Here is a 23,578-nt window from a genome sequence, read left to right on the forward strand (position 1 = left end):
TGTGGGAAAGTCCTAGTTTTGTGTCATTTTGGGCTGCCTGCAGGAGATTGATTTTTTATTGCTACCCCATATTTTAAAAACCACTCAAAGTTTCCCACCCACCTTTCTTTCCAGTAGATAGCAGTGATCCCCCCCAAAATACCATTTTCTAAACAACATGGGATGAGGTGTATGGGACTGCTGAAAGTGGAGGAAATTGTTCAAAGCTGAGCCAAGATTTGCCTGAGTTTGGGCAATTCCCCCTTCCCTTAGCTCCCCATCCCACATTGTTCAGAAGGTCCTCTAGAGAGATTTTTTAAAGGGCCAAGGCCAGGTGTAGGGGACAGGTGGGGTGGATATTTCCTTCTGTGAACTTCTTTCTATTCACTTTTCTTTGAATTCACGACATTGCATTGAAGATGTTGCAAAAGCTTTGCCTTTAGTGTCTCCCTGGAGGTATCTGTCCTGCATGTGCAATGAACATGCAGAGATAAATTTACCCTCAAAGGAAAGGTGCAAAAGTCTTTCCAAAAGTGTAAAGAGATTTGATGGAGAGCTCTGATAGCAGATTTTGATCTGCTTTTTCATATATATATATATATATATATTCTTTTTGTGCTCCTAGGAGAAAATAAACTTATAGGGGACCTTCTAGTACTAGGTGGAGCCACTCTCTACGGCATCTCCAATGTTTGTGAAGAGTACATCGTACGGAACCTGAGTCGGGTGGAGTTTCTAGGCATGATTGGACTCTTTGGTTCCTTCTTCAGTGGAATTCAACTGTAAGTAAGGAAAGGCAGCTGCCTGCTACTATTGAAACAAAAACCAGAAAGTCCCATACCATCTCTTCACTTTGTTTCATTGGAAATCTCCCAATCACATGTGCTTTCATGTGTATTGTAGAGGTTGAATGGCCCCCAAACCCCTGGTCCTCCATCCATTCAGCTGCCACTGGCCATACATTCCAAAAAAAAATACCTGCTGATGAAAAAGAAATGCTTGTAGTTTGTAGCCCACCAAGGTATGGTTTGAATGTGACTTACCATAAAAGCCCAAGGCCAAATGAGCTGTTAGGCTGAGTAGAAATGGGATGAATGAACCTATGTTCCAAGATGCTCACAACAGCAGCCCTATGACATCATTTTAGCTGAGGGAGACTAGTTTTCCAAAATGTGTTTCATGGCTCGTGTGTGGGGATCTAATCCTGCATCTCACTGGTTTCAGTCTGACATTCTAATCACATCACCACACTAATCCTCAGTGTGTGCCTTATACTTCTGCTAGTTATGGTTTGGTGTTTTTTAAAAATGAAAATCCATCTCTGGAAGCTGTGATGGAGAGCTGAAGACTGGAGGAAGGCTGTGCTTCACCCTTCCCCATTTGGTTGTTTTTCAAAATCATCTCCCAGCTGTGTCCTCCTTGATGGAAAATATACAGACAACCAAGAATGACATCTAGCTTGGCTAGAGTAAAGAATAACTAACTAAAGAATAATTAACTAATAAAGAATACCTAACTAATATTATAAAATGCATGCATTGTGACTTTCAAAGCCTTTCAGAGTATTAGGGACCTTACTGGTGTTTTGTTTAACATTTTGGACCACTAAACACAATATTCCTTGTTATTGACACATTTGGAGCACCAATCCTTTTATTTTCTAAGGTTGGGCAGGTTTTGCGCACAGTATGGCTCTTTATTACCACTGTTTCTCTTGAGCCTCTGCTTGGTCAGTATTAATATTTCAACTTAATGGATTTCAGTCATGTTCTAAATCAGCACTCTGCAAAGCCTGCACTGGCCCACAGGCAGCAATACTGTGCTTGGACAGCCCCAAAGGGCACGTCATGCTCTGCTTTCCCTGTCAAGCTGAAGAAATAATATTTTCTGCAGAAAATAAAATAGGATCCAAGTTTTGGAAAAGTAAAGTGCCCAAAGGGGCAATCCCTGTAGCCTTGGAACTGATGTAGGCTGTGTGCACACTGCAACATTAAAGCGCAATTGAAGCACATTTCCCCCCTCACAGAATTCTGGCCACTGTAGTTTCTCCTTCACAGAGTTACAACTCCCAGCAAACTACAGCACCCAGAATTTTTTACGGGGGGAAGTGTGCCTCAAATGTGTCTTATAGTGTGTACACAGCTCAGACATGCTGAAAAGGCAATGTGCTTTAGTCATTAGTGAACTTTGCCACTTAAGAGTCAGAAAGGAGGGGAGCATCATAGAATGCTACTTCATATTAAGAAAAACTCACTCCTCAAGGAAAGCTGGCTACTGTGTATAAGCAATTACCAGTCTTTTCCTGGCATAAATACCTCCTGTTCTCAATGGCAAGGATTTCTGAGGATGCATGCACAATGACAGCTTTAAAAGTTTGACTGACAAGAGAATTTATCATTAAAATGTACAAGTCATCACTGAATTATGTTGCTAAATTAGTTGCCGTTCTGATTATTTTCACTTCCAGGAAAGATTAGAATCAAATGGAATCTGGTCTGGGCATTGTCTTGAGACAATTCTACATGGTAATAACAGATTGGGGGGAAATAGATATTTTATGCAAAAACTAGTGTGAGGAAGATGAATTTTATTGGCAAATCCAAAGGATTTCATTGCCTCCAGCTTAATCTTTTTTCTTGGTAGCTTCATCCTGAGAAGCAGGATAAAAATTATGCTGTATTTGTTACTGATGTATTGTTAATCTAATGCTTTACAGAAAATGATGAGATTATCCTGCATATATAAATATGTATGAGACATACATCTGTTTGTCTCTTTTCTCCCAGCATCTGTAGGAAAACGATATGGATTTTTGGTGCTGAACTGAATTAACCCAGCAAGGATAGTATGAAACTTGGGTTCAATCCGTAACATTTAATGTATCTTCCACCTCCACAGCACCATATGCATATGTTTTAATGCTAGATAGCACAGTATGAAAGGGAAAATGATGCCGTGGGGCCACCTTCTCCTTTTTAAACAGATTATCCTCTTAGTTTGGCCAGTACTTTGAAACTATTTGCTCCAGACACTTGCTACCACCAAGAAGTCTTCTTATACTAAGCTCTCCTGCTTTAAAACCTATTTAGTGCTCAGCTGTTGCTGGGTCCTTCTCACACCTCTCTATCCATAATGCTTCTCTTCTACTTTTGACCAATCTCACCCCTGTCTATTTTTTCAAGATGGCAACAGTTTTTTAGATCACTTATCATCAAATGCACATACAAAAACAGAGCCACAAAATGCACATTGCAAAATATTCCCCCCACCCAAGCGCTGCACATGTGAGCTGTCTGCTTTCTTTGTTCCCAAAATAAGCCACAGTCTCAGTCCTTCACCCAGGAACTTGGGTGTCATTCTGCCTCTGTGTGATGTTAATGCTACCTTATTATTATTATTATTATTATTATTATTATTATTATTATTATTAATTGAATTTATATACTGCCCTATACCCGGGGGTCTTAGGGCAATGGAGACACCCAGTTTTCAGGGCTGGCTTACTTGCATGGAAATACCCACTGTTGGTAAATTAGGCAAATTAGGCAGTAACAATGGAGATATGCATAAATAGCCTATTATATTCTAAAACATCTGATTGTCAAGCCTTCAGAAATACAATTTAGTCCTATTCATGTTGGCTAGAAAGAAGTTGCCACTGAGTTCATTAGAACTTAGTCCCAAGCAAGTCCCTCTAATAGAAGGACTTAAGATCAACTTTACATTAGTGTTAATGAACTTATCAAAATATGGTGTACACTGAGAAATCTTGACCGCATCTCAGCTTCATCAGTTTTGATGAACCCTTGCATTATGCTATGTCTCTTCCATGGTATTCATTCCTGTGTGGTCAGTCAGTTCTTGCCTGTGATTTATTTGGATTTTTATTGGCTACAGAGGAGCTTAAAAGAGAATATAATGCACACAAATGCATCATTAATATTTTATTTGCTAGCTCCAAAAAATATCAATACACTGAATAGTTGCCAGTATATCATACAGTGTGGATATGCAGCTTTAGGCAGATAGCCCATTTTCATTAAAGCAGCTCTCATTGGTGTGTTAGTGACTATTATTACTGTGCCATTTACCTTTCAAACTGAGAGGTGTGCAGGGATAAAGACAGAGCTGACTAAACAGACCTGACAGCATTTAACCTGTGCAGGAGTTCTCCCAAATCTATTTCTAAACCTCAGTTATTTGTCTTCATTTCGGGAGCTAATTGGAAATAATGTGATTTCCCATCATGAAATTTTACCTTTACTTTTCTTCTTCTTCTTTTTTCAGTGCCATAATGGAGCACAAGGAGTTGTTAAAAGTTCCCTGGGATTGGCAAATAGGTAAGAGCGCAACTTATCACTTTAGTGGTTGCTGTTGAAAAAAAGAACCGATCTTTTGGATGTGTGCTTGCATTGTTGAACAGGCAGCGTTTGTAACACCCTGTCTAAGACTGGAAACAAGATGCCTTGTAACATTCTCTTCACAGGGAGTAGTGTTTGGAATTGAGCAAGCACTGTAGGGCTTGGAAACATTGACGCTTTTCCATTTGAGCTGTGAAATGGCCAAAGGGCAATTTAATGCCCCTGGCCACCACTGAATAGCAACAGAAACTTTAGAAGAGTTTTCTCCTTTGCACTTCACCTGCTCGCTCCTGTCAGTCAGTTCAATGGAAGGGAGTGACTGAGGTGCACAAGATATTCTGAAGCCTGTTTACACTTTCATGCTGGGAAGATGAGGGCTGAGCCCTAGGCCAGTGTTTCCAGCTAGCTCAAGAGAAAGTGACTGCATTGCATAACCAGAGAGGGGGCACTCCTTGGGTTCACCAGTCCAGTCCCATGGACTACTGGCTCCCTGGACCTACAGTTTTTCCTCTAGTCCAACTATTTGTGCATGATGGCCCATTAGAGCCAGTGTGGTATAGTGCTTAAAAGGTAAAGGTAAGGGACCCCTGACCATTAGGTCCAGTCATGGCTGACTCTGGGGTTGTGCCCTCACCTCGCTTTACTGGCCGAGGGAGCTGGCGTACAGCTTCCGGGTCATGTGGCCAGCATGACTAAGCCGCTTCTGGCGAACCAGAGCAGCTCACGGAAATGCCGTTTACCTTTCTGCCGAAGCAGTACCTATTTATCTACTTGCACTTTGACGTGCTTTCGAACTGCTAGGTTGGCAGGAGCAGGGACCGAGCAACGGGAGCTCACCCTGTTGCGGGGATTCAAACCGCCGACCTTCTGATCGGCAAGTCCTAGGCTCTGTGGTTTAACCCACAGCACCACCCGTGTCCCTTGGTATAGTGCTTAGTGTGTCATAATAGGAACTGGAAGACTACTAAGCCATGAACCTCACTGGGGGACCTTGGGCCAGTCACTGTCTCTCAGCCTACCTATCTCACAGGGCTATTGCGAGGATAAAATTAAAGGAAAGAAAAAGTGGGGTATAAGTGTAATGCAAAATAAAAATCCGATAAAGTATAAGCATCACAATTCCATTAAAAGATTAAAAGATGGAGTGTTCCAAAAGCTAACATGAAAAGGCAGCATTTCACAGCCACTGCCAATGAGAGGAAGAAAAACAAAGCCAGCATTAGATAGCCGAGTTGCTCAAAATCTTACTTCTGTCGTAAACCTATAATTGCTTCAAAGAAAACAAGACGGCGCATGGGCAGTGTCTCCACTATTGAAGGTGCCACACACTATGAAATCTGTGCTGGATTTCATTTTTGCACTTAACTGAATGAGAGGAACTAATTTATGGGGAAAGGCACTGCACTGCTAAGCAAACAATTTTCCACGTAAGAATCAACATTCAGGTGCAATGCTTCCAATAAAGATGGGATTTTCTATTTCTAATGACAGAATGATCTAAGAGGAAGATATGGATGCTGGCTAGCATCAAATGGCAAGTTGAGCACCAATGTGCTCCTATAACAAAGAGCAGAATAATGTGCTGATAATGCATCAGCAACTCCCTGTTCAACCTACTTACAAAATGAACATCAAAAGCAGCAGGTTAAAAAGCAGTCAGAGTCAACTAGTGACAGAGGGAATCCCTGAGCAGTGGCGTTATAATAAGCTACATGGTAAACCGTTGCTCCCCTTGGGCTTTCTCTCATCATTTCCTCTAATTATTGCAAAACCTTAATAGAGAGAGGCACATCTGCCATGAAGCTCTGCCACAAGAAGTCTTAGTAGTTTTGACAGTGTGGCTCAGAAACTAAGCAACAAATCAATATAAAGGATGGTTGCGCTCTTTCTTCAAGCAGTGGAGTGTTTTAAGAGCCTTCTGGGGCTCGTTTCCCTTTTAGTGAGAAGGAGAAGAAAGGGTGTTTTGTGGTGTGAATTTACAAATTTATTGGCTAAGTTGACAGCAGCAGCAGTAGAGGTATCTCAGCCAGAAACCATGTGGCTCCAGTAATCCCCCCCAAATTGTTCTCTCATCAAAAACAGCTTCTCTCAGTATCCCCTTTCTCTTTTGCAAAAGCATATGCCTCACCAAAACAGGCGTTGGGACAGGTTTGTTCATACTACTATCCCGTGGCAGCGATGGGGAAACTCTGACCTGGAGACCAAATGGGATCTATCACCTCTCTCCTGGTTTCTCTGCCTGGCCACAGCCCTAACCAATCCTGCTTTGCATTTCTCTGGAGTGCTTTTTGCCTTGAACTCTGAGAATGCTTCTTGCTTTATGGGATGGAAGACAAAGAGCAATGTACAAGGCAAGTCTGTGTGGAAACTAATCTATGGTGAACAGTAAACTTTGCAATAGTTGCTCTGCCCCCACCTACCATTGGCGTGTGGGACCTGGAAGGTTGTCCAGAAGAAAATGCAGCCCTTGAGCTCTAAAGGGTCCCCACCCCTGTTTTACAACTAGAAAAGGAGACAAAGAAGCCTCAGGGATGCCCTCTAGATTGTTGGCCATGCTATCTAGGTCTGATGGGAGTTTGAGTGCAACCACATCTGGAAGGCACCATGTTGTCCATGTTGAGATAGATTTCATATTGAAACAACAAGTGACGATTTTGTAGCAAATATTGCTAATTATTCAGACATCATTCGCATTGTTGGCTGGCTGTAAAGTGTGCAACCATAGCAGCTATACTTGCTCAGTTACCTGTTCAAGAATACCCAAATTGTGAAGGACAATGACAGACGGTTCTGGAATCTGATACAGAACTGTACAGTGGTACCTCGGGTTACATACACTTCAGGTTACATACGCTTCAGGTTACAGACTCCGCTAACCCAGAAATAGTACCTTGGGTTAAGAACTTTGCTTCAGGATAAGAACAGAAATCGTGCTCCGGCGGCGCGGCGGCAGCAGGAGGCCCCATTAGCTAACGTGGTGCTTCAGGTTAAGAACAGTTTCAGGTTAAGAACGGACCTCCAGAACGAATTAAGTACTTAACCCGAGGTACCACTGTACTTTGGTTATTGCAGTAACTGGAAGGTTTTAATTAAGACTGTGTCAACAGTTACGTTCTCTTAGATTTTAAATTCAGCACATTTATTTCATAGCCAAGGACACAGATCTGAATGCAAGAAACCACCTTGCTGAGTTAGACCCTTGGTCTCTTCCCTTCAAACACCTGTAAGAAGCTCTCAGGCAGATGTCTTTCCCAACCATGCTACCTGAGGATAATTTTAAATGAAGACTGTTTCTTCATGAATCACATGCAGTCTGCCACAGTTATGAACCTTCCATCGAATTGGAGGATGTAGCCTTGCTGCCCTTGAAACAGTAATAGCTGTGGACCTCTGTCCCTAACACAGTTAAATGGTTTCCACTGTTAATGAAAGGAATCAAGCCATATTCATTTTAGAACTTCACAGGTTGATAGGGCTATCTCTTGCCTCTCGTCTCACATTGCATCATTATCCTAAAGGATGTCTTGAGCCTCTTCTGAGTAGTGTGGGGTTCTTAACTTTCCTCTTAGCAGAAATGTGCCTTTTAGAAAAGTTGTGAAGGACAATGCTAACTGTTGTTGTTTTTCTTTCCCTCCCCCACCCACTCCACTTTTTCTGGTTCTTTGTCCTCTCAGGATTACTCTATGTTGGCTTTAGTGCTTGTATGTTTGGCCTCTACAGCTTCATGCCTGTGGTCATTAAGAAGACTAGCGCTACAGCAGTCAACCTCTCCCTGCTTACAGCAGACTTGTACAGCCTTTTCTGTGGATTCTTTCTCTTCTACTACAAGGTAAATGGAGCAGACTTTGCATTTGAATAATTGATTGCTCTCTTGCAGGCAAATTGGTGATGCAGAAAAATCAGTACAGCAAAAACAATGGCAATATCTCCAGACTTCTTTCACTCCAGAATTTATATACTTCATGTCTTGTTGGAAAGGAGTAGCCCATCACACACAAAATTTCTTCTGTAACTGCTGCATCCTATTTGGAGGTGTGACACTATCCTTCCTGACTGTCTCTGTTCAGTTGTGACCAGCGGATGACAGATATCTATGCAGTTACTTGCTGGAGGTGGGGGTAAACTTTCCCTGACCTTGGGGGGGGGGCAAAGCTGAGTAACTAGAATATGAATTAGACCTATGCCAAATATTCTCCTGTTTCAATTTTCAGGTCAAAAATAGCAATTTCAGTGGGGCTGAAATATTTCTGGAAAAGCACAGTACAAATATACATTTCTCTCTCCTTCCTTCCTTCCTTCCTTCCTTCCTTCCTTCCTTCCTTCCTGTATTTAGTTCCATTTTTCTTCTGGTTGATGCTGTATCAGTCCCATTTTTTTCCTTCACCTGAAGCACCTTTCTCTTTCCTGGATTTGTGACATGGGTTATTTTGGCTAATCAGGGATCACATAGTATATAGTGAATCAGATTGTGTTATATGGAACACTGTATAGCTAGTCAGATTTGATTACATGATGGTGTCACTGAGGATAAATGAAGCTGATTGAGAGTGAGAGCAATAAATGTCAGTATAAATGAGCAGGCAGACATTTTCTCAGGAGTGCTCCTCTCCCCACAAAAAAGTCACCAGAAAAATATACAGCTCTTTGGAGCCTTCAACCCAGACAAACAGACAAACAAAAATGTACCCCAAAAATGTGAACAAAAAAGTGAGTAATTTTGGCTTATCCCTAATAAAATTAAAAATAAAGACCTTTGAGTTTATGCAACTCTGAATTGAAGGTAATGAGACTTTTCACTTATTCATTTATTTTAAAATTTAATCCTCCACCTATGCAATTTGAAAACTAAAGCAACTAACATCAGTAAAAACTGTATATAAGTTCCAATGAAGCTAGGTATCCAAAACATTCAAAATCTGAAACTAGATAACATGCTCCCAGTATTTATTATGTGTGGCTGAAATTTAAAAACTTTTCTTTTGTTGTTACAAAAATCCAAATTTGACCAGCTGAAGGAAGCAAGAAATTGAGATCGACAGTTCATTATTTGCATAATAAGCAGTATCAGGATGTGCACACCTGCTTACAATCGTCCAGTGTAGACATGATGCTTAACCATAGTTAGTACTATCCATGGTTTGTTACTTTAACCCTGGTTAAGGTCCTAAATGTACAATGTGACCATGGTGTATGGGGAACTGTGCCTTTCCCCTTATGTAGGGCAAGACTAATAAGACCTGCTTGTTACCTTGCAAGCAGAGTGTCTAGAAAAGCAGGTGAACTGCCTTCAGTGTTTGCTCTGTGCAGATATAAGTCTTAATAATGTTGAACATAAAGCATGGCTTTCAAACCAAGTTCTCAAAGTCTGGTTTTCAGGTAAACATAGTTCAGAAATAATGCTTTAATGACCAAAGAAACCATAGTTATGCAAATACAACTGCATACATAGGTCACTACTTCAGTACTCCAGTTGTTGTATTACTGGTACAACTCTTACTTTGTGCAAAACTAACTTGACATTTACAAGTTATAAATAATAATAATAATAATAATAATAATAATAATTTTTTATTTATACCCCGCCCTCCCCAGCCAAGGCCGGGCTCAGAGCGGCTTACAAGCAATAATAAAAACAAGATGAGTGATTACAACTTAAAAACAAAAATAAAATACAACATTAAAATAATGGAACATTAAAATATTAAAATGGAGCCTCATTGCAGGAGAAGGAAAAGAAAAAAGAAAAAGGGGGCGGAGGGAATCAAATTGGCTCCAATCCAAAGGCCAGGCGGAACAACTCTGTCTTACAGGCCCTGCGGAAAGAGATCAGATCCTGCAGGGCCCTGGTCTCATGAGACAGAGCGTTCCACCAAGTTGGGGCCAGTGCTGAAAAGGCCCTGGCTCTGGTTGAAGCCAATCTAACTTCCTTAGGGCCTGGGACCACTAGGGTGTTGTTATTTATGGACCTTGAGGCTCTCCGTGGGGCATACCAGGCGAGGCGGTCCCGTAGGTACGAGGGTCCTAGGCCGTGAAGGGCTTTAAAGGTCAAAAGCAGCACCTTAAATCTGACCCTGTACTCCACCGGGAGCCAGTGCAGCTTGAAAAGCACTGGATGAATATGCTCCCATGGCAGAGACGCTGTGAGGAGCCTCGCTGCAGCATTCTGTACCCGCTGGAGTTTCTGGGACAGCTTCAAGGGCAGCCCCGCGTAGAGCGAGTTACAGTAGTCAAGCCTGGAGATGACTGTCGCATGGATCACTGTGGCCAGGTCGGGGCGGGAAAGGTAAGGGACCAACTGCTTGATGCGGCGAAGGTGGAAAAATGTCGCCTTGGCTGTTGCTGTGACTTGCGCCTCCATGGAAAGGGAGGCGTCAAGGACTACACCCAAACTCTTAACGGAAGGCAATGGCACTAATTGGGCCCCCGCAAGAGAAGGGAGTTGGTCCCTCATCCCCATGCTATCCCGACCTAGCCATAGGACCTCTGTCTTCGAAGGATTTAGTTTCAATCGGCTCCCACGAAACCATCCAGCCACAGCTTCCAAGCATCTGGTCAGTGTGTAAGGGGCCGAGTTGGTGTGGCCATCCATCAGTAGATAGAGCTGAGTGTCATCAGCATATTGATGACAGCCCAGCCCAAAGCTCCGGATAATCTGGGCAAGGGGGCGCATAAAGATGTTAAAAAGCATTGGGGAGAGAATTGCGCCCTGCGGCACTCCACACACCAAGGAGTGGCGTGACGACATTTCCCTCCCTAGTGCCACCCTCTGTCCCCGACCAGAGATAAAAGAGCACAACCAGTTACGGGCTATGCCCTGTATCCCCACGTCTGCAAGGCGATGGTCCAGAAGATCATGATCGACCATGTCAAAGGCTGCTGACAAATCTAAAAGGATCAGCAGTCCTGACCCGCCTCGATCCAGTTGTCTACGGATATCATCTGTTAGGGCAACCAGAGCCGTCTCCGTCCCAAAACCAGGACGGAAACCGGACTGAAATGGATCTAATGCCGATGTTTCCTCCAGAAACTTACCAAGCTGTTCAGCAACCGCTCTCTCAATTACCTTACCCAGGTATGGAAGATTTGAAACTGGGCGGTAATTGGATAGGTCTAAGGGATCTAATGAAGCTTTCTTTAAGAGTGGACGCACCACTGCTTCCTTCAGTTCCCCTGGGAATGTCCCCGTGTCAAGGGACAAATTGATAATTTCAACCAGGGGGGTCCGCGCAACATCTGGACACTCCCTAATCAGCCAAGACGGGCACGGATCAAGGAGGCAGGTGGTGGGCCTACCAACTTGGAGGAATCTATCCACATCAGTAGGGAGTATCCGATCGAAATGGTCCAACACTGGACCTGAAGTCAGTCGAGGGGCCTCCAGTTCAGTCACTGTATCTAAATTGGCAGGGAGGTCACGGCGGAGCAACAGGACTTTCTCCGCAAAAAAGCTCGCGAATGCCTCACAGCTGTGGGTCGAATTTGTGCTTAAATTTGGTTGTCCTCCTAAGGACGTTATTGACCTAATTATTCTAAAAAGTTGTGCCGGGCGAGAGCTAGCGGATGCAATAGAAGCTGCAAAGTAAGATTTCTTAGCAGCTTTCATAGCCATCTCATAGGCTTTCATAAGCGTCCTATAAGATGTTCTTGAGGCTCCGTCACGAGTCCGTCGCCATACTCGCTCTAGCCGTCTGAGATCCCGCTTCATTTTCCGGAGCTCCTCAGTAAACCAAGGGGCCCGGTTTCGACGGGGTCGCAGAGGGCGCTTAGGCGCGATCTCATCAATGGCTGCCAAGAGCCGGTTATTCCAGTCCTCAACAAGGTCATCTAATGAGTCGCCAGGAGGAGCAGGGTTCCGCAAGGCTTGTCGGAATCTATCAGGATCCATCAGTTTTCGCGGACGAGCCCAAATAGGCTCGCCACCCGAGCCGGGGAGGAGCGGGAAGTCAATCTTGGCTTTTAAAGCGTAGTGATCAGACCATGGCACTTTCACAGCGGGGAGCATGATCACATCTATGCCAGCCCCAAAGATCAGATCCAGCGTGTGGCCTGCTTGATGAGTGGGGCCCAAAACAAACTGGGAGAGCCCTAGTGTTGCCATGGAAGTCACTAGGTCTAGAGCCTGTGAGGAGGGAGCGGCATCGGCATGGACGTTGAAGTCTCCCAAAACCAGTAGGTTTGGGAACTCCAAGGCCCAGCCCGCCACCACCTCCAGCAGATCTGACAGGGTGGCTGCAGATGTGCTGGGTGGTCGGTACACCAGCCAGACAGCCAAGCTCTCCTTGGTGCCCCACACGAGACCAACACATTCAATGCCGGAGATTGCCGGTGATGGCAGAGCTCTGAAAGAGCAATCCTCCCGGAATAACAACGCTACTCCTCCCCCCCGACCTACAGTCCGCGATTGATGGAGGACAGAGAAACCTGGGGGTGTTATCTCATGTAGGGAGACTACTTCGCCTTCCCGTACCCAGGTCTCCGTCACGCAAGCCAGGTCAATCCCCTGCGAGACAAAAAAGTCACGCATGGTGGCAGTTTTGTTGCCTATGGACCTGGCATTGCACAGCACCAATGACGGAGGTGTGTAATCCTTGTTCTCCCTACCCTCATCCCTTGGGATGGGGCGTAGATTGGAAGGGGTTCGAGGATCACTGCATCTCGAAACCCTTCGCCGATAGAGATATCTAGCCCTACCGCCATTCCTCCCTAGCCCTTCAATTGTGGAAATCCTAGATCCCATACTAGCCTCCCCAATAGATGGGTAACATCCCCTCAATAACAAGTCATCCTTGGGCCAGGACTCCTGGGTCAAAATGGTATGAGAAAGAGGTGGAGGTCTGATAGAAGATAAAAGATAAGAGGTGGAGGTCTGATAGAAGATAAAACCCAACCAACCGCACCCCAAGCGGGGGGGACAGTCCCATGGTGTTTCATTAACTGTCAATCCCCCTCTCCCTCCTGGGTTAATTGGAGGATTGTTGGTTCTATCTGTGGCTGTGGAAGTATTAATGAGGTATTCAGTAACTCATGTACTGAATAATGTCAGCTCATCTGATTTGACCTCAGCTTCCTGTTGATCAGAATTTATAATTCTGGCTTTCGGACTATAAATGCAGCCCTGTAATTTTTGTTTGGGTTTTCCTTGTCATTTATAAGAGGAAGGCAAGCTTTTAAGCTCCCCCCAACCACGAAGCATAACACATTAGCCGTAAATGACCTATATTAATTATCCTGCTAAGGTCGGTATACTCTGCATGTTTTCCACCTGTTCTGTTTTTAGCCCAGCTGCAACCCTTCTTAGCTGCACTAATCCCTTTTGTTTTATAGCATATTGACCAATGGGCAAAAGCCTCTCTTCAGTGGAAAGTAAATGACTTTATGCTGAATTAGAATCATCTGAGCATTTTAGTACTTCTTGCAGAACATATTTTTTACAAGGCTTTCAAGTAACTGTTGTGATTTCCCCCTCCCCCTGTGCTGCTACTTTTATCATCTGAAAGCTTTATTGCACCTACAGCAGTAAATCTCTGGAAATCAAAGGGAATGTAGGAAACTAGCTTTACTGAGCTTTAGAGCTTTGGAAACTAAATGGAGGGAAGAGGAGGGAGAGGGAACATCCAGATGTGTTTTGTTAGGATTTCACTTCCCTGTATCAGGAGGTTGTGTTGTCTTGATGACATTTGGAACTGAGGTGCTTTTTGTTTTACATTTTTTATGTTCTCCTCACATGCCAGAGCCATAGTAGGCTATATTGGTACAGACATGATGGGCTCCAGTTAAATCAGCAATATGGCTTTATGACTGGCAATCAGCTCCAATGGGCTGCTTAATGAGTTTATTTCATTTTTATTATTAAAGTATAATGACTTGTGGTTAGCTGTTCCAAACAGGCCAGGGGTAGCCAGTGTCATGCTCTCCATATGTTGTTGCTCTTCAGTTCCCATCAGCCCCAGCCAGCATAGTCAAGAGTCGGAGATAGTAGGAGTTTAATCCAGCAAATGAAACCAAGAGGGCGCCATGTGTGCTACCCATGACATAGACTATTTTTTTTTAAGATGCTCAGAATTCATTGAGTGCAATGAACTTCCATGTAGTGGAGGTATACATTTGCTCTAGAAGCTTACGGCTGGTTTTTGCTAGGACTACCATTGGAAAGGCCTGTACCAGTGATGGATTCCCACTTCATCAGCAGTAATTAGGTGTTTTTGATTCCCAGTGCAAAGTCCAACAGTACCGTAATTCTCAGGATCCCTTGAGCAAAACCTGAGAAGTTGACAGGGCAGACTGTTCAGAGTAACTACCTCTGTCCTTTGGGACACAAATAGGGAAGGTGCTCTTTTCAAATGCAGGCACCTTCATTTTTCTTTCCCTTAAGTCAAGAGAGTGTGAGGTAGCCACTGCTTCCTCCTTGACATGAGGCTAAACCATGGGGAGCTACTAAAATGTCATTCCCACTGAAGCAGCAGCAGCAGCACACATAGAAATGAAGAACTTGGTTGCTGAAATTAGACTACAGCTGTTTGAAAAGGCCAGCGTGGACATAGTTTCCATTCTCTCTCATGGCCTTTCACATTTTAGCCTTTAAGTCACTCATTATTCCTAATGGACTAAATACTGGCATGTCCTGTTTTCAGTGATCCCCTGTTGTTTTCCTTCTTCGGATGGTTGTGTCTCATTACTGTAATGCATGGAATCCTTCAGTTCAGGCAGGATCTTTTATTCACATTTCTGCGGGGCTTTGCAGTTTGGTTGTTTACCTCTCCCCGCAGAGCAAGGGAGGAGCTTCTGGGAGCCAGAGAGAAAGTGAGAATAGAGGTGGGAATGGAAAGAACATACAAACAAGCCCAGTGCCTCAACATAAACTGGGGCAAATTAAGGATATATATTTATGTCAGTGTTTCACATTCAACCTAAAGAGCTTTGAGAATGGCTTTAGCTCTGTGGTAGAGCATCTGCTTTGAATACAGAAGGTTCCAGGTTAAATCCTCAGCATACTTCAAGTAGGGCTGGGGATGTTCCCCCATCTAAAAACCCCAGAGAGCAGCTGCCATTCAGTGTAGACAATACCGAGCTATATGGACCCAGTGATCTATCTCAGCTTCCTATATTCCTATGTTCCACTGCCCCTTCTGCAGCATACATTAACTTTTAACCTTTCCACTGCACCTCTTGCTTATCTGCTAGCAGTGTTAATGTGAGGTCTTGATCAAGTTAGTTGCCATTTTTTCTCAGTATTAATGTTAATTTAGGCTCCTTAGATATTTTTTTTTTCATTTGCAAGCCAAATGCTGAATTTTAGCTTTTCTAAGAAAATTACATTCCCACTAGGTTCTATAAGCAGTTTACATCTCATTCTCTGGTAGCAGAGCCATGCATACTGAGTGTGTTCTGCACCAGCAGCTTCAGTCACACTGTATTATGTCATTAAACCAGCAAGCCAACTACAGTAAATTCTATTCTGCACTGGCAAGATCACTCATTCTGTTTAATCTTAGATGCAGCCATTAGTTGGACTACAACATTATAGTAATTTGCACAATTTGAATGGAATATGTGGAGCTGGAAAAAGCTAGAGTTTATGATTTGAGGAAAGGAGATGAAATAGCTGGGAAAATAACAGGAATGCACAAGCAGGTGAAATATAAACACCCCAAAATATTACAGCACCATGGAGGTTTCAGATGCTGCTCGGGGAGGGAATGAGATGTTACAAAGTTCATGTGAGTATGGATGGAAACAGCAGCCCTGTGTCTAATTTCTCTGCCCTCCCACCACCATAATATTTTGAGCTATGGTTCCCATACAGTGATGCCATCACACTGTGTTTTACTCACACACAATGGGTAAGAGGAGCTTGCAGTATGACACGGGAGAGAGAGGAGGGGGTGCAAAGGATGGCTGGTTTTGGCAGCAGCCCCATGCCATTCATCATGTGTAGACATCGTGTATCTACGCACATTTATACATTAAAATGAGGAAATCCCTAGCAAGTGTAAACACATCAGACTTTCTCTCCTTAAGAAGGTACCATAGAACAAAATCATGTGTTGATACCCAAAGCACGTGGCATTCATTTTTTCATTTTATTCATTTAGAAAATTGTTTTATATACGCATTCACACACAAAAAATGGATTGGTTTACAATAATATATACAAATAATACAAAAACCATATAACATTTTTGAAATCAAATAACTATTGTGGAAAGATGTGTTCTTAATTGCCTGCACAAGCTTGGTGGAATAGAAGTTTTCAGCTGGCTTTAGCAATGGAAACAGAAGGCATCAGCTGAATCTCTATTGATGACGCTAAAGTCTCCGTTTCTTGTTTTGATCAAATAAGCCTTGCGAACTCAGGGAATGACCAATCATGCTCCTGAATATGATCTCAGTGATCAAGCTGGGATAAAGGGGCTCAGGAGATCCCTAAGGTACCCTGGATCTAAGTTGTTTAGGACTTTGTAGGCTGTAGTATTTGTGAAGTGTATTGCCTCTCACACTTTGATGAAAATCCTAGGAAACAATCTAGAAGGTACCAGGTTGCAGAAGGCTGGTCTCTACTTGTGGCCACCAAGTCACTCCCATAGATGCTGCTGGATGTTTTCTAGCTAAATTGACTAAAGGCAAACTACTGTCAAGCATGGGGAGCCAAGTATTTACTATAGTGAACAATGAAGGGGCACTATCCCATACTTTGCATTTAACTTGTGCCACGTTTGCCACCTCTCCTTTAACTTGCAGTAACCACATGGTTCCCTTGGATGTCTGTACCTATTTGTTCTGCAGGCATCCTGACAATGTGCCTTTTATTCACTCCTGGGCTCTGCTTATTCCCCTCATTTGTCCTGATTACAGGTTGGATCCAAACTACGTTTGTCACAGTTTGGTCCCATTGATTTCAATGGGATTAAAGTGTGGCTAACTTAGTATGAATCCTTCTCTCTCTGTGACTTAAACTGTGAAAAGATCTGGGATATATACAGATGCTGCTATTTGATTATTTCGTTGGCCATTCGGTCCTTACAATTTTGATAATGTTTTCAAAGTGATGTCTCATTTACTGCTCAGCATGACTGTGAAATTGTGCTGTGTATGCTCTTGTTCAGCTACAAATGCAAACTAGGCCTTTGAAATGTGTTCAGTCAATTAGAGACCGATTCAGAATGCAGGAAGGGAATCCAATCAAACTTCTAAGCATCATGTCTTAAAGAAAATGGTTTGCAAGCCAGGGGAATTAGATGCACTCTTCAGATGATTTTCATCTTTCCTTTATGAAACAGAGGTGGCAGCTAAGGCTATAACAGGATGTCCTTTTGATCGCTGTGTAGGAACCAAGAGTAGACCTATACCATCATGGTACTGAGTTTGATCCAGTTTATGCCTGAATTCTAAATTTAATTATTTAGAAGTAACTATTTGATCCTTGTGGGTCTCTCTACCTGTTGCACTTCTTTTGGTGCCATTGCTTAATTCTTGTCTGATATCACAATGTGCATATTAGATTCCTTGCAAGAAGTGGTGTCATTGGCTCAGCTGCTCTGATTTCAAGCATTGACCCAAGTTGCTGTGTGCTTAGGGGGAATGGGGAAACCTCAGAACAAGAGTGACTAACCTGTGGTTGTCCAGATGCTCTTGGACTCAAGCTCTCATCAGCCCCAGGGAACATGGCCAGTGCTCAGGGATGATGAGAACTGTCATCCAACAGCATCCATAGAGCCGCATGCTAGTCACCCCTGTCTTAATGCAAAAGTCCATGTGAAGCTAAGGTTCAGAATTATATATATCAGCACAAGAACATGGTACAGCGTCTCCAGTGTAGCTTTTTCTGGTAAATTGGATTGTTTGTCTCTATCTGTCTACCTTTTACTTTTCCAGCCAAGCATATGATTGATGAGAATGAATTAATGGCAACAGTCACATTCTGCCCTTTGACACTGCAATGTGGTATATCAGACCTTAGAGATTTATAATTGCATATACAATGGACTTTACTTTTGAAAATCAATAGGTAATTGGGTTTGTGTGTGTGTGTGTTTTGCTCTCATTGTTACATGGGGGGTGGGGTGGGGATGAGTTCACCAACAAAAGAAAGATGCTACAGAGAACAAAACCAGATTTGTACCAAAAATATTTTACAACCCATGCATGTGCAGTATATTTCGTCTGCCTTTTAATGCGCATTTGTTGATGCACGCCTCTGTTCGGTGGTCTTGTATGTTTAGACCACTGTCATCTCTGACACAAATTATTTAGTTTTTTTATGCAAATGGATCTTCCATGAAACCTTGAAAGCACTCTGCCCTGCAAAGGGATAAGGAACACAGGGAGCTGCCTTAGATCAGATCAGATAATTAGTTCATCTAGTTCAGTATTGCTGGCTCTGTCTGGCAGTGACTCTCCAGGATCTTGGGAAGAGACCTTTCCCATTACCTGCTTGCTGACTCCTTTAACACTTTTAACCAATGGTCATCCAGATGTTGTTGATCTCATCAGCCCCAGCCAAGTTGGTCAATGGCCAGTGATGATGGGAGCTATAATTCAGCAACATGTGGTGTGCCAAAGGTTCCCCACACCTGAATTAAGCCATGATTTTTAACCCACACAATCCAAATAAATTCAGCTGAAACCTGTGAAGAAGAAGAAGAGGAGGAGGAGGAGGAGTTTGGATTTGATATCCCGCTTTATCACTACCCGAAGGAGTCTCAAAGCGGCTAACATTCTCTTTTCCCTTCCTCCCCCACAACAAACACTCTGTGAGGTGAGTGGGGCTGAGAGACTTCAGAGAAGTGTGACTAGCCCAAGGTCACCCAGCAGCTGCATGTGGAGGAGCAGGGAATCGAACCCGGTTCACCAGATTACGAGTCTGTTGCTCTTAACCACTACACCAAACTGGCTCTCAAAGTGAGAGCTTTCTTACCTCTTACAGAATTCCTCTGTGATCTTCCCCAGTTTTGTGTAAGACATTCCACATTAGTTCTGTGGTAAAATCTGTTGCTCTAATGCTGCCAGCTATTATCCACCTTTCAGATATGTTAGCATGAATTTTATAGGATACGAATGTTTCAAAGCAGATGAGATGCCTTGCTCAGGCTCTGCTTCTCAGAATATTTTGCTTCTCAACTGGTAGAGAAGGCAGCAGGAGTGACTGGCTAGGTCTATAAATCTGTGGTTTTTAAATAAATAAAGATACAGTAGTAAAGACACAACAAGAAAGAGGAAAAGTATATTTCTGTGTAAAACCCATGATCTGCTACTTGAAAGAAATTGCAGTCCCTATTTAAGCATGTCTTGAAAACATATTGAACAATGTAAATAACTTCACATTTCTTTTTTTTAATCTGCCTTCTGTCTGTAAGGTACAACACATCTTATCTCATTGTCTGTTGCTGTTACACAAAATATTCCATTGCCTCCAGTTGACCACATTTATACCACTGGCCAGAGGCAGGGAACACTCATAGACCGGCTTGGCATGACACTATCAGTTACCAAGACCAGGAGGGCTCCCAGATCAGGACTGCTTTCCTCCTTCCTGGTCCTCTTTACTGCTATGTTGTGCTAAACTAAGCCAAAGTTTGGCTTAGTGTGTGTGACACCTGAAACAGGTCTTGTTGTTAAGCTCCCTAATCTGAGCTGTAGCCAAGGTTTGTGCATCTATAAGCCATAGTTTAGCTTCCTGTGTCATGCAGACCAGACTAGTGAAATGCTGTCAGGATATGAGATGAGTTATGTAAGGAGACACAGGAGCTGCTTTTAAAGGCAAACATTTTCTTTTTGGGGCAACATCATTTTTTTAACCCAAAGCCTCTGATGAAGAACAGATCTGCAACAAAAACTGTGCACTTGCTCAAAACATCTCTCATTCATTGGGGCTACTTTGGTCCAGTGACTGTAGAATATTTTGGTACAAAACAACGTCTAAGCATAGCAGACCCTCAGAGAAACCTCAGCACTGCAGGCTTGCCAGGTGACTTACGCGATAACTCATACTGAAGTTAATGAGCTTGCAGCTGCAAATAACTTGCTTCTCTCTGTATGGGAATGAGATACTTTTGTATGAGGGAGATAAAAAATATTTTTTTCTGGCAAGTCATACTAGATGCAGACATTGTAAAGCTCAGTGACAAAGAAATAAACAACAGATCCAGGCTCCATCATTTATGGTGGCTTTGCTTTTGAGCGCCATTAGCTTCAAATACAGCAATGCAGAATCAATTACTACTGGCAGCTGACACTTTATTAATTTTTTACACCCACAAACAAAGCAAATCCCCCTCCAAAAAAAACACCTCCTGTCAACTGCTGTCTGATAAATTGAATCACTAGAGAACATTAAAAAGTGAATAATTCAGAATAAATATTAAGCCTTATGTAGAAATGTTCCTGAATTGCCACCTCTTTCACCTTTATGACACTCAAAGACAGCTAATAACTGCTTTAGCATTGACTGTCGTTAGGTCAACACTACCAATATGTATGGAACATTCAAGTATTTTTATCTCTCTCAAAGCCATAGACACCAGGAGGTGCGCTAATAATCCACTCTTAGGAATTTTGAGCGACTGTTGCTTTGCTGTCCCAGAATCCTCAATGTGTAATCCAATCCCTATAGTGCCTGTTAGAGACTCAGTTTGCAGTCTCCATCTTAGAACTGAGTCTAAAAGCTGGTCTTATGGCTGCAACATCCAACTTATTTTTTTGTACTTTTTATGCATTTTCTATTTCTGGTCCTACCTCCCCACCCCACCCCACCCCAGTGCTTTATGTAGCTTTCCACAATTGTGTGGACAGTTGGTTAGCCTTAATAAACATATTGGCCAACTGTCCGAGGCAGTTATATAAAAGGAGGAAGTAAGTTCAGTGGTTTTTACACTTTCATCTTACATGAAGAGCAGCAGTCATGACCCAACAAGCCACCAATCACTTATAAGTCTAGCAGGAGCAAGATAACAAGCCCATCTGGTTCTACAATGTCTAAACAAGCCTAATTGCCACAGTACTGAAGGTCTCATCTCAGACCGTATCACGGAGGCCATTGCCACATGAAAGCTGCCGTTCAGCACTGACTGCTCTTTGACATGATATTTTCAGCTGTCAAGGCAACAAGGCATTTATATTAAGCCATACAGCATGATGAATACTGTGGCTCGGGAAGGCTCTTGCAACAAGCAGAACAAATGTTGCTTACCCTGGATCAACAGTTGGTTTAAATGCCTTTTGAATTAAACTAAGTACTGTTTTCTTAAAGGATTAAAGAAACACAGAAGGATTATCAAAGCACATCCCTCCTAATAACTTCAATCCTGCGGTTCTAACATTTTCCTAAAATGAAAAAAAAGGCATTCTTTGTGCAAAACCAAGTCACTTGGTTATATGAACAGAGGACGAACCTATGAGTAATCTTGTTCAAATTAGTACATGAGGATCCCATGTAATGGCTTATAAATTGCACTTGTCAATCATTGGTGCATATTCTTGAATACAAGTTTTAGGCTGTCTCTCCAAAATTTTGTTTTATCTGAAGCTGAACAAGTTTTCCTTTCAGTTTATCTTTGTTTATTCATACTTCAGTTATTTGTACAGTATATATTTTGACTCCTTTCAGTTTTTATGTGCCTAATGCTGGGTGTGGGTGTGGGGTGGATTGAAGCTCAACTCGTGGTCTGTTGATGGATCTGTGACCAATTTCTGGTGGGCTACCTAGTGCATCCTGTTGATGAAGAGTCATGCCTAGAAGAGTTTCTGAGCATGCACTCTTGCTTTGTTAAATTAAAATACATTGGGCTGTGATTATCATCATGTATTGTTAGTTTATTATTCTACTCCATGCCTAACATAAAGGTGTTGGAGGAAAGTGATAATCTCACCTACCCTTTCTTTGTCCTTCCCACAATGGCCTCAGTTTTATTTGTATAATAATTCATTCTTCTTAAGGTTCTTTTGACCAATGAATGGAATAACATATCAAAGTATGCTCCCCTTTACTTTACTTTACTTTACTTTACTTATTTACTTACTTTATTTATGGAGTGGAGAAAAGGTGGCTCCAAATCCCATTTAAACTTCCCTTTAATGTCAGCATAACAGCAAGTCCGTACCTGTATGGCTCTTTTAATATAGCACTCATTCGTGCTATGGAACTGGGGGACCTGGGGACTTCCGGGTTGACGCGATCTGGAAATGGCGGATTCCCTCCGAGCTGCGGAGGGAATCGGCTCTACCGAGGACGGGTCTTTGCCGCGCCGGCGACGCGGGGACCCTTAAAAACCGCAGGCGCGGATGCCTGCGGACTGAAGACTCGGCGGGTGCCTTAAGCGCCCCCCCTGATCCACGAAGAGCCTTTTTAAAGGCTGCGGAGAGGATACGGGGGTGGCGTGGCACTGAGAGTCGATCGCTACCTCGGTGGAGCGAAGCCGCGAGCCATGACCAGAGAGCGCTGACTTCCTTCCTTGAAAATTTGGACTGAAAGAATCACCCGTGAGTAAGACGGATTGGGACTTTAAAAAAATTTACCCTGAATTGGAGACGACCGGGGGGTGTGCTAAAAGGAAGTCCGCACCCCCCCCTTGCAGACGATCTACGCAACGACATAAGAGCTAAGCTGGAGAGCCTACCCTTGGTGGGGTGAGTTAAAAAGGACATTAACTTTCAAGATTTGGCTAAAGGAAATTTTGGGCTGGAGAGTGGAGTTTTGGAAACCTTCTTTTTGTTTTAAACAACCCCCCCTCCCGGGCTCGGGAAAGTCCTGCCTTTGTGCCTGTGTAAGAGCTGCGGAGTTTGACAGCTGTCAAAGCTGTCAAACGGGCGGTTTAAAGTGGAAAAATCGCTATCTAAGATCCCTCTGGACTAAGACGAGTTATAATTGAGCCAAAATTGTTGGAAACAAAGTAATAATAATTTGTTAAAGGACTGTTGGAGAAAAGACTAATAAGTAACCAGATTCCCTCTAGGGGGAATTCTGTGAAACTACAATGGATACAATGGCTGTGGAAGGAAAGTTACTAGTGGAAATCGAAAGGATGTTTCAATTGGTGGGAACCTTACAAGAGCAGAGCTTGGCCATGAATAAACAACTTGTGACTATGACCTTGGGAACAGGCAACTCTGCTCTCTGTATTGAGGACCTGAATGAGAAAGAATCCACAGCTGAATGGGAAACAATATCTACAGAGGTGGAAGAGACTAAACAACAAGAAAAAGAAGAAGTAACCTTGGGAAGTAACAACCAAAAGCCGACATCT

General features: G+C 43.0%; 1 protein-coding gene across 1 annotated transcript in view; it reads left to right on the top strand.

The window, feature by feature from the left end:
* SLC35F1 (solute carrier family 35 member F1) overlaps positions 1–23,578 on the top strand; it is a 213,539-nt gene that overhangs the window by 182,318 nt on the left and 7,643 nt on the right. Inside the window, exons 5-7 of the mRNA XM_081187763.1 lie at positions 605–761; positions 4,267–4,319; positions 8,015–8,169. Coding sequence (XP_081043889.1) covers positions 605–761; positions 4,267–4,319; positions 8,015–8,169 — 365 coding nt within the window. The remainder of the gene's footprint in view (positions 1–604; positions 762–4,266; positions 4,320–8,014; positions 8,170–23,578) is intronic.

This window comes from Podarcis bocagei (genome assembly GCF_964188305.1).
Source record: "Podarcis bocagei genome assembly, chromosome: 3".
Lineage (NCBI taxonomy): Eukaryota > Metazoa > Chordata > Lepidosauria > Squamata > Lacertidae > Podarcis > Podarcis bocagei.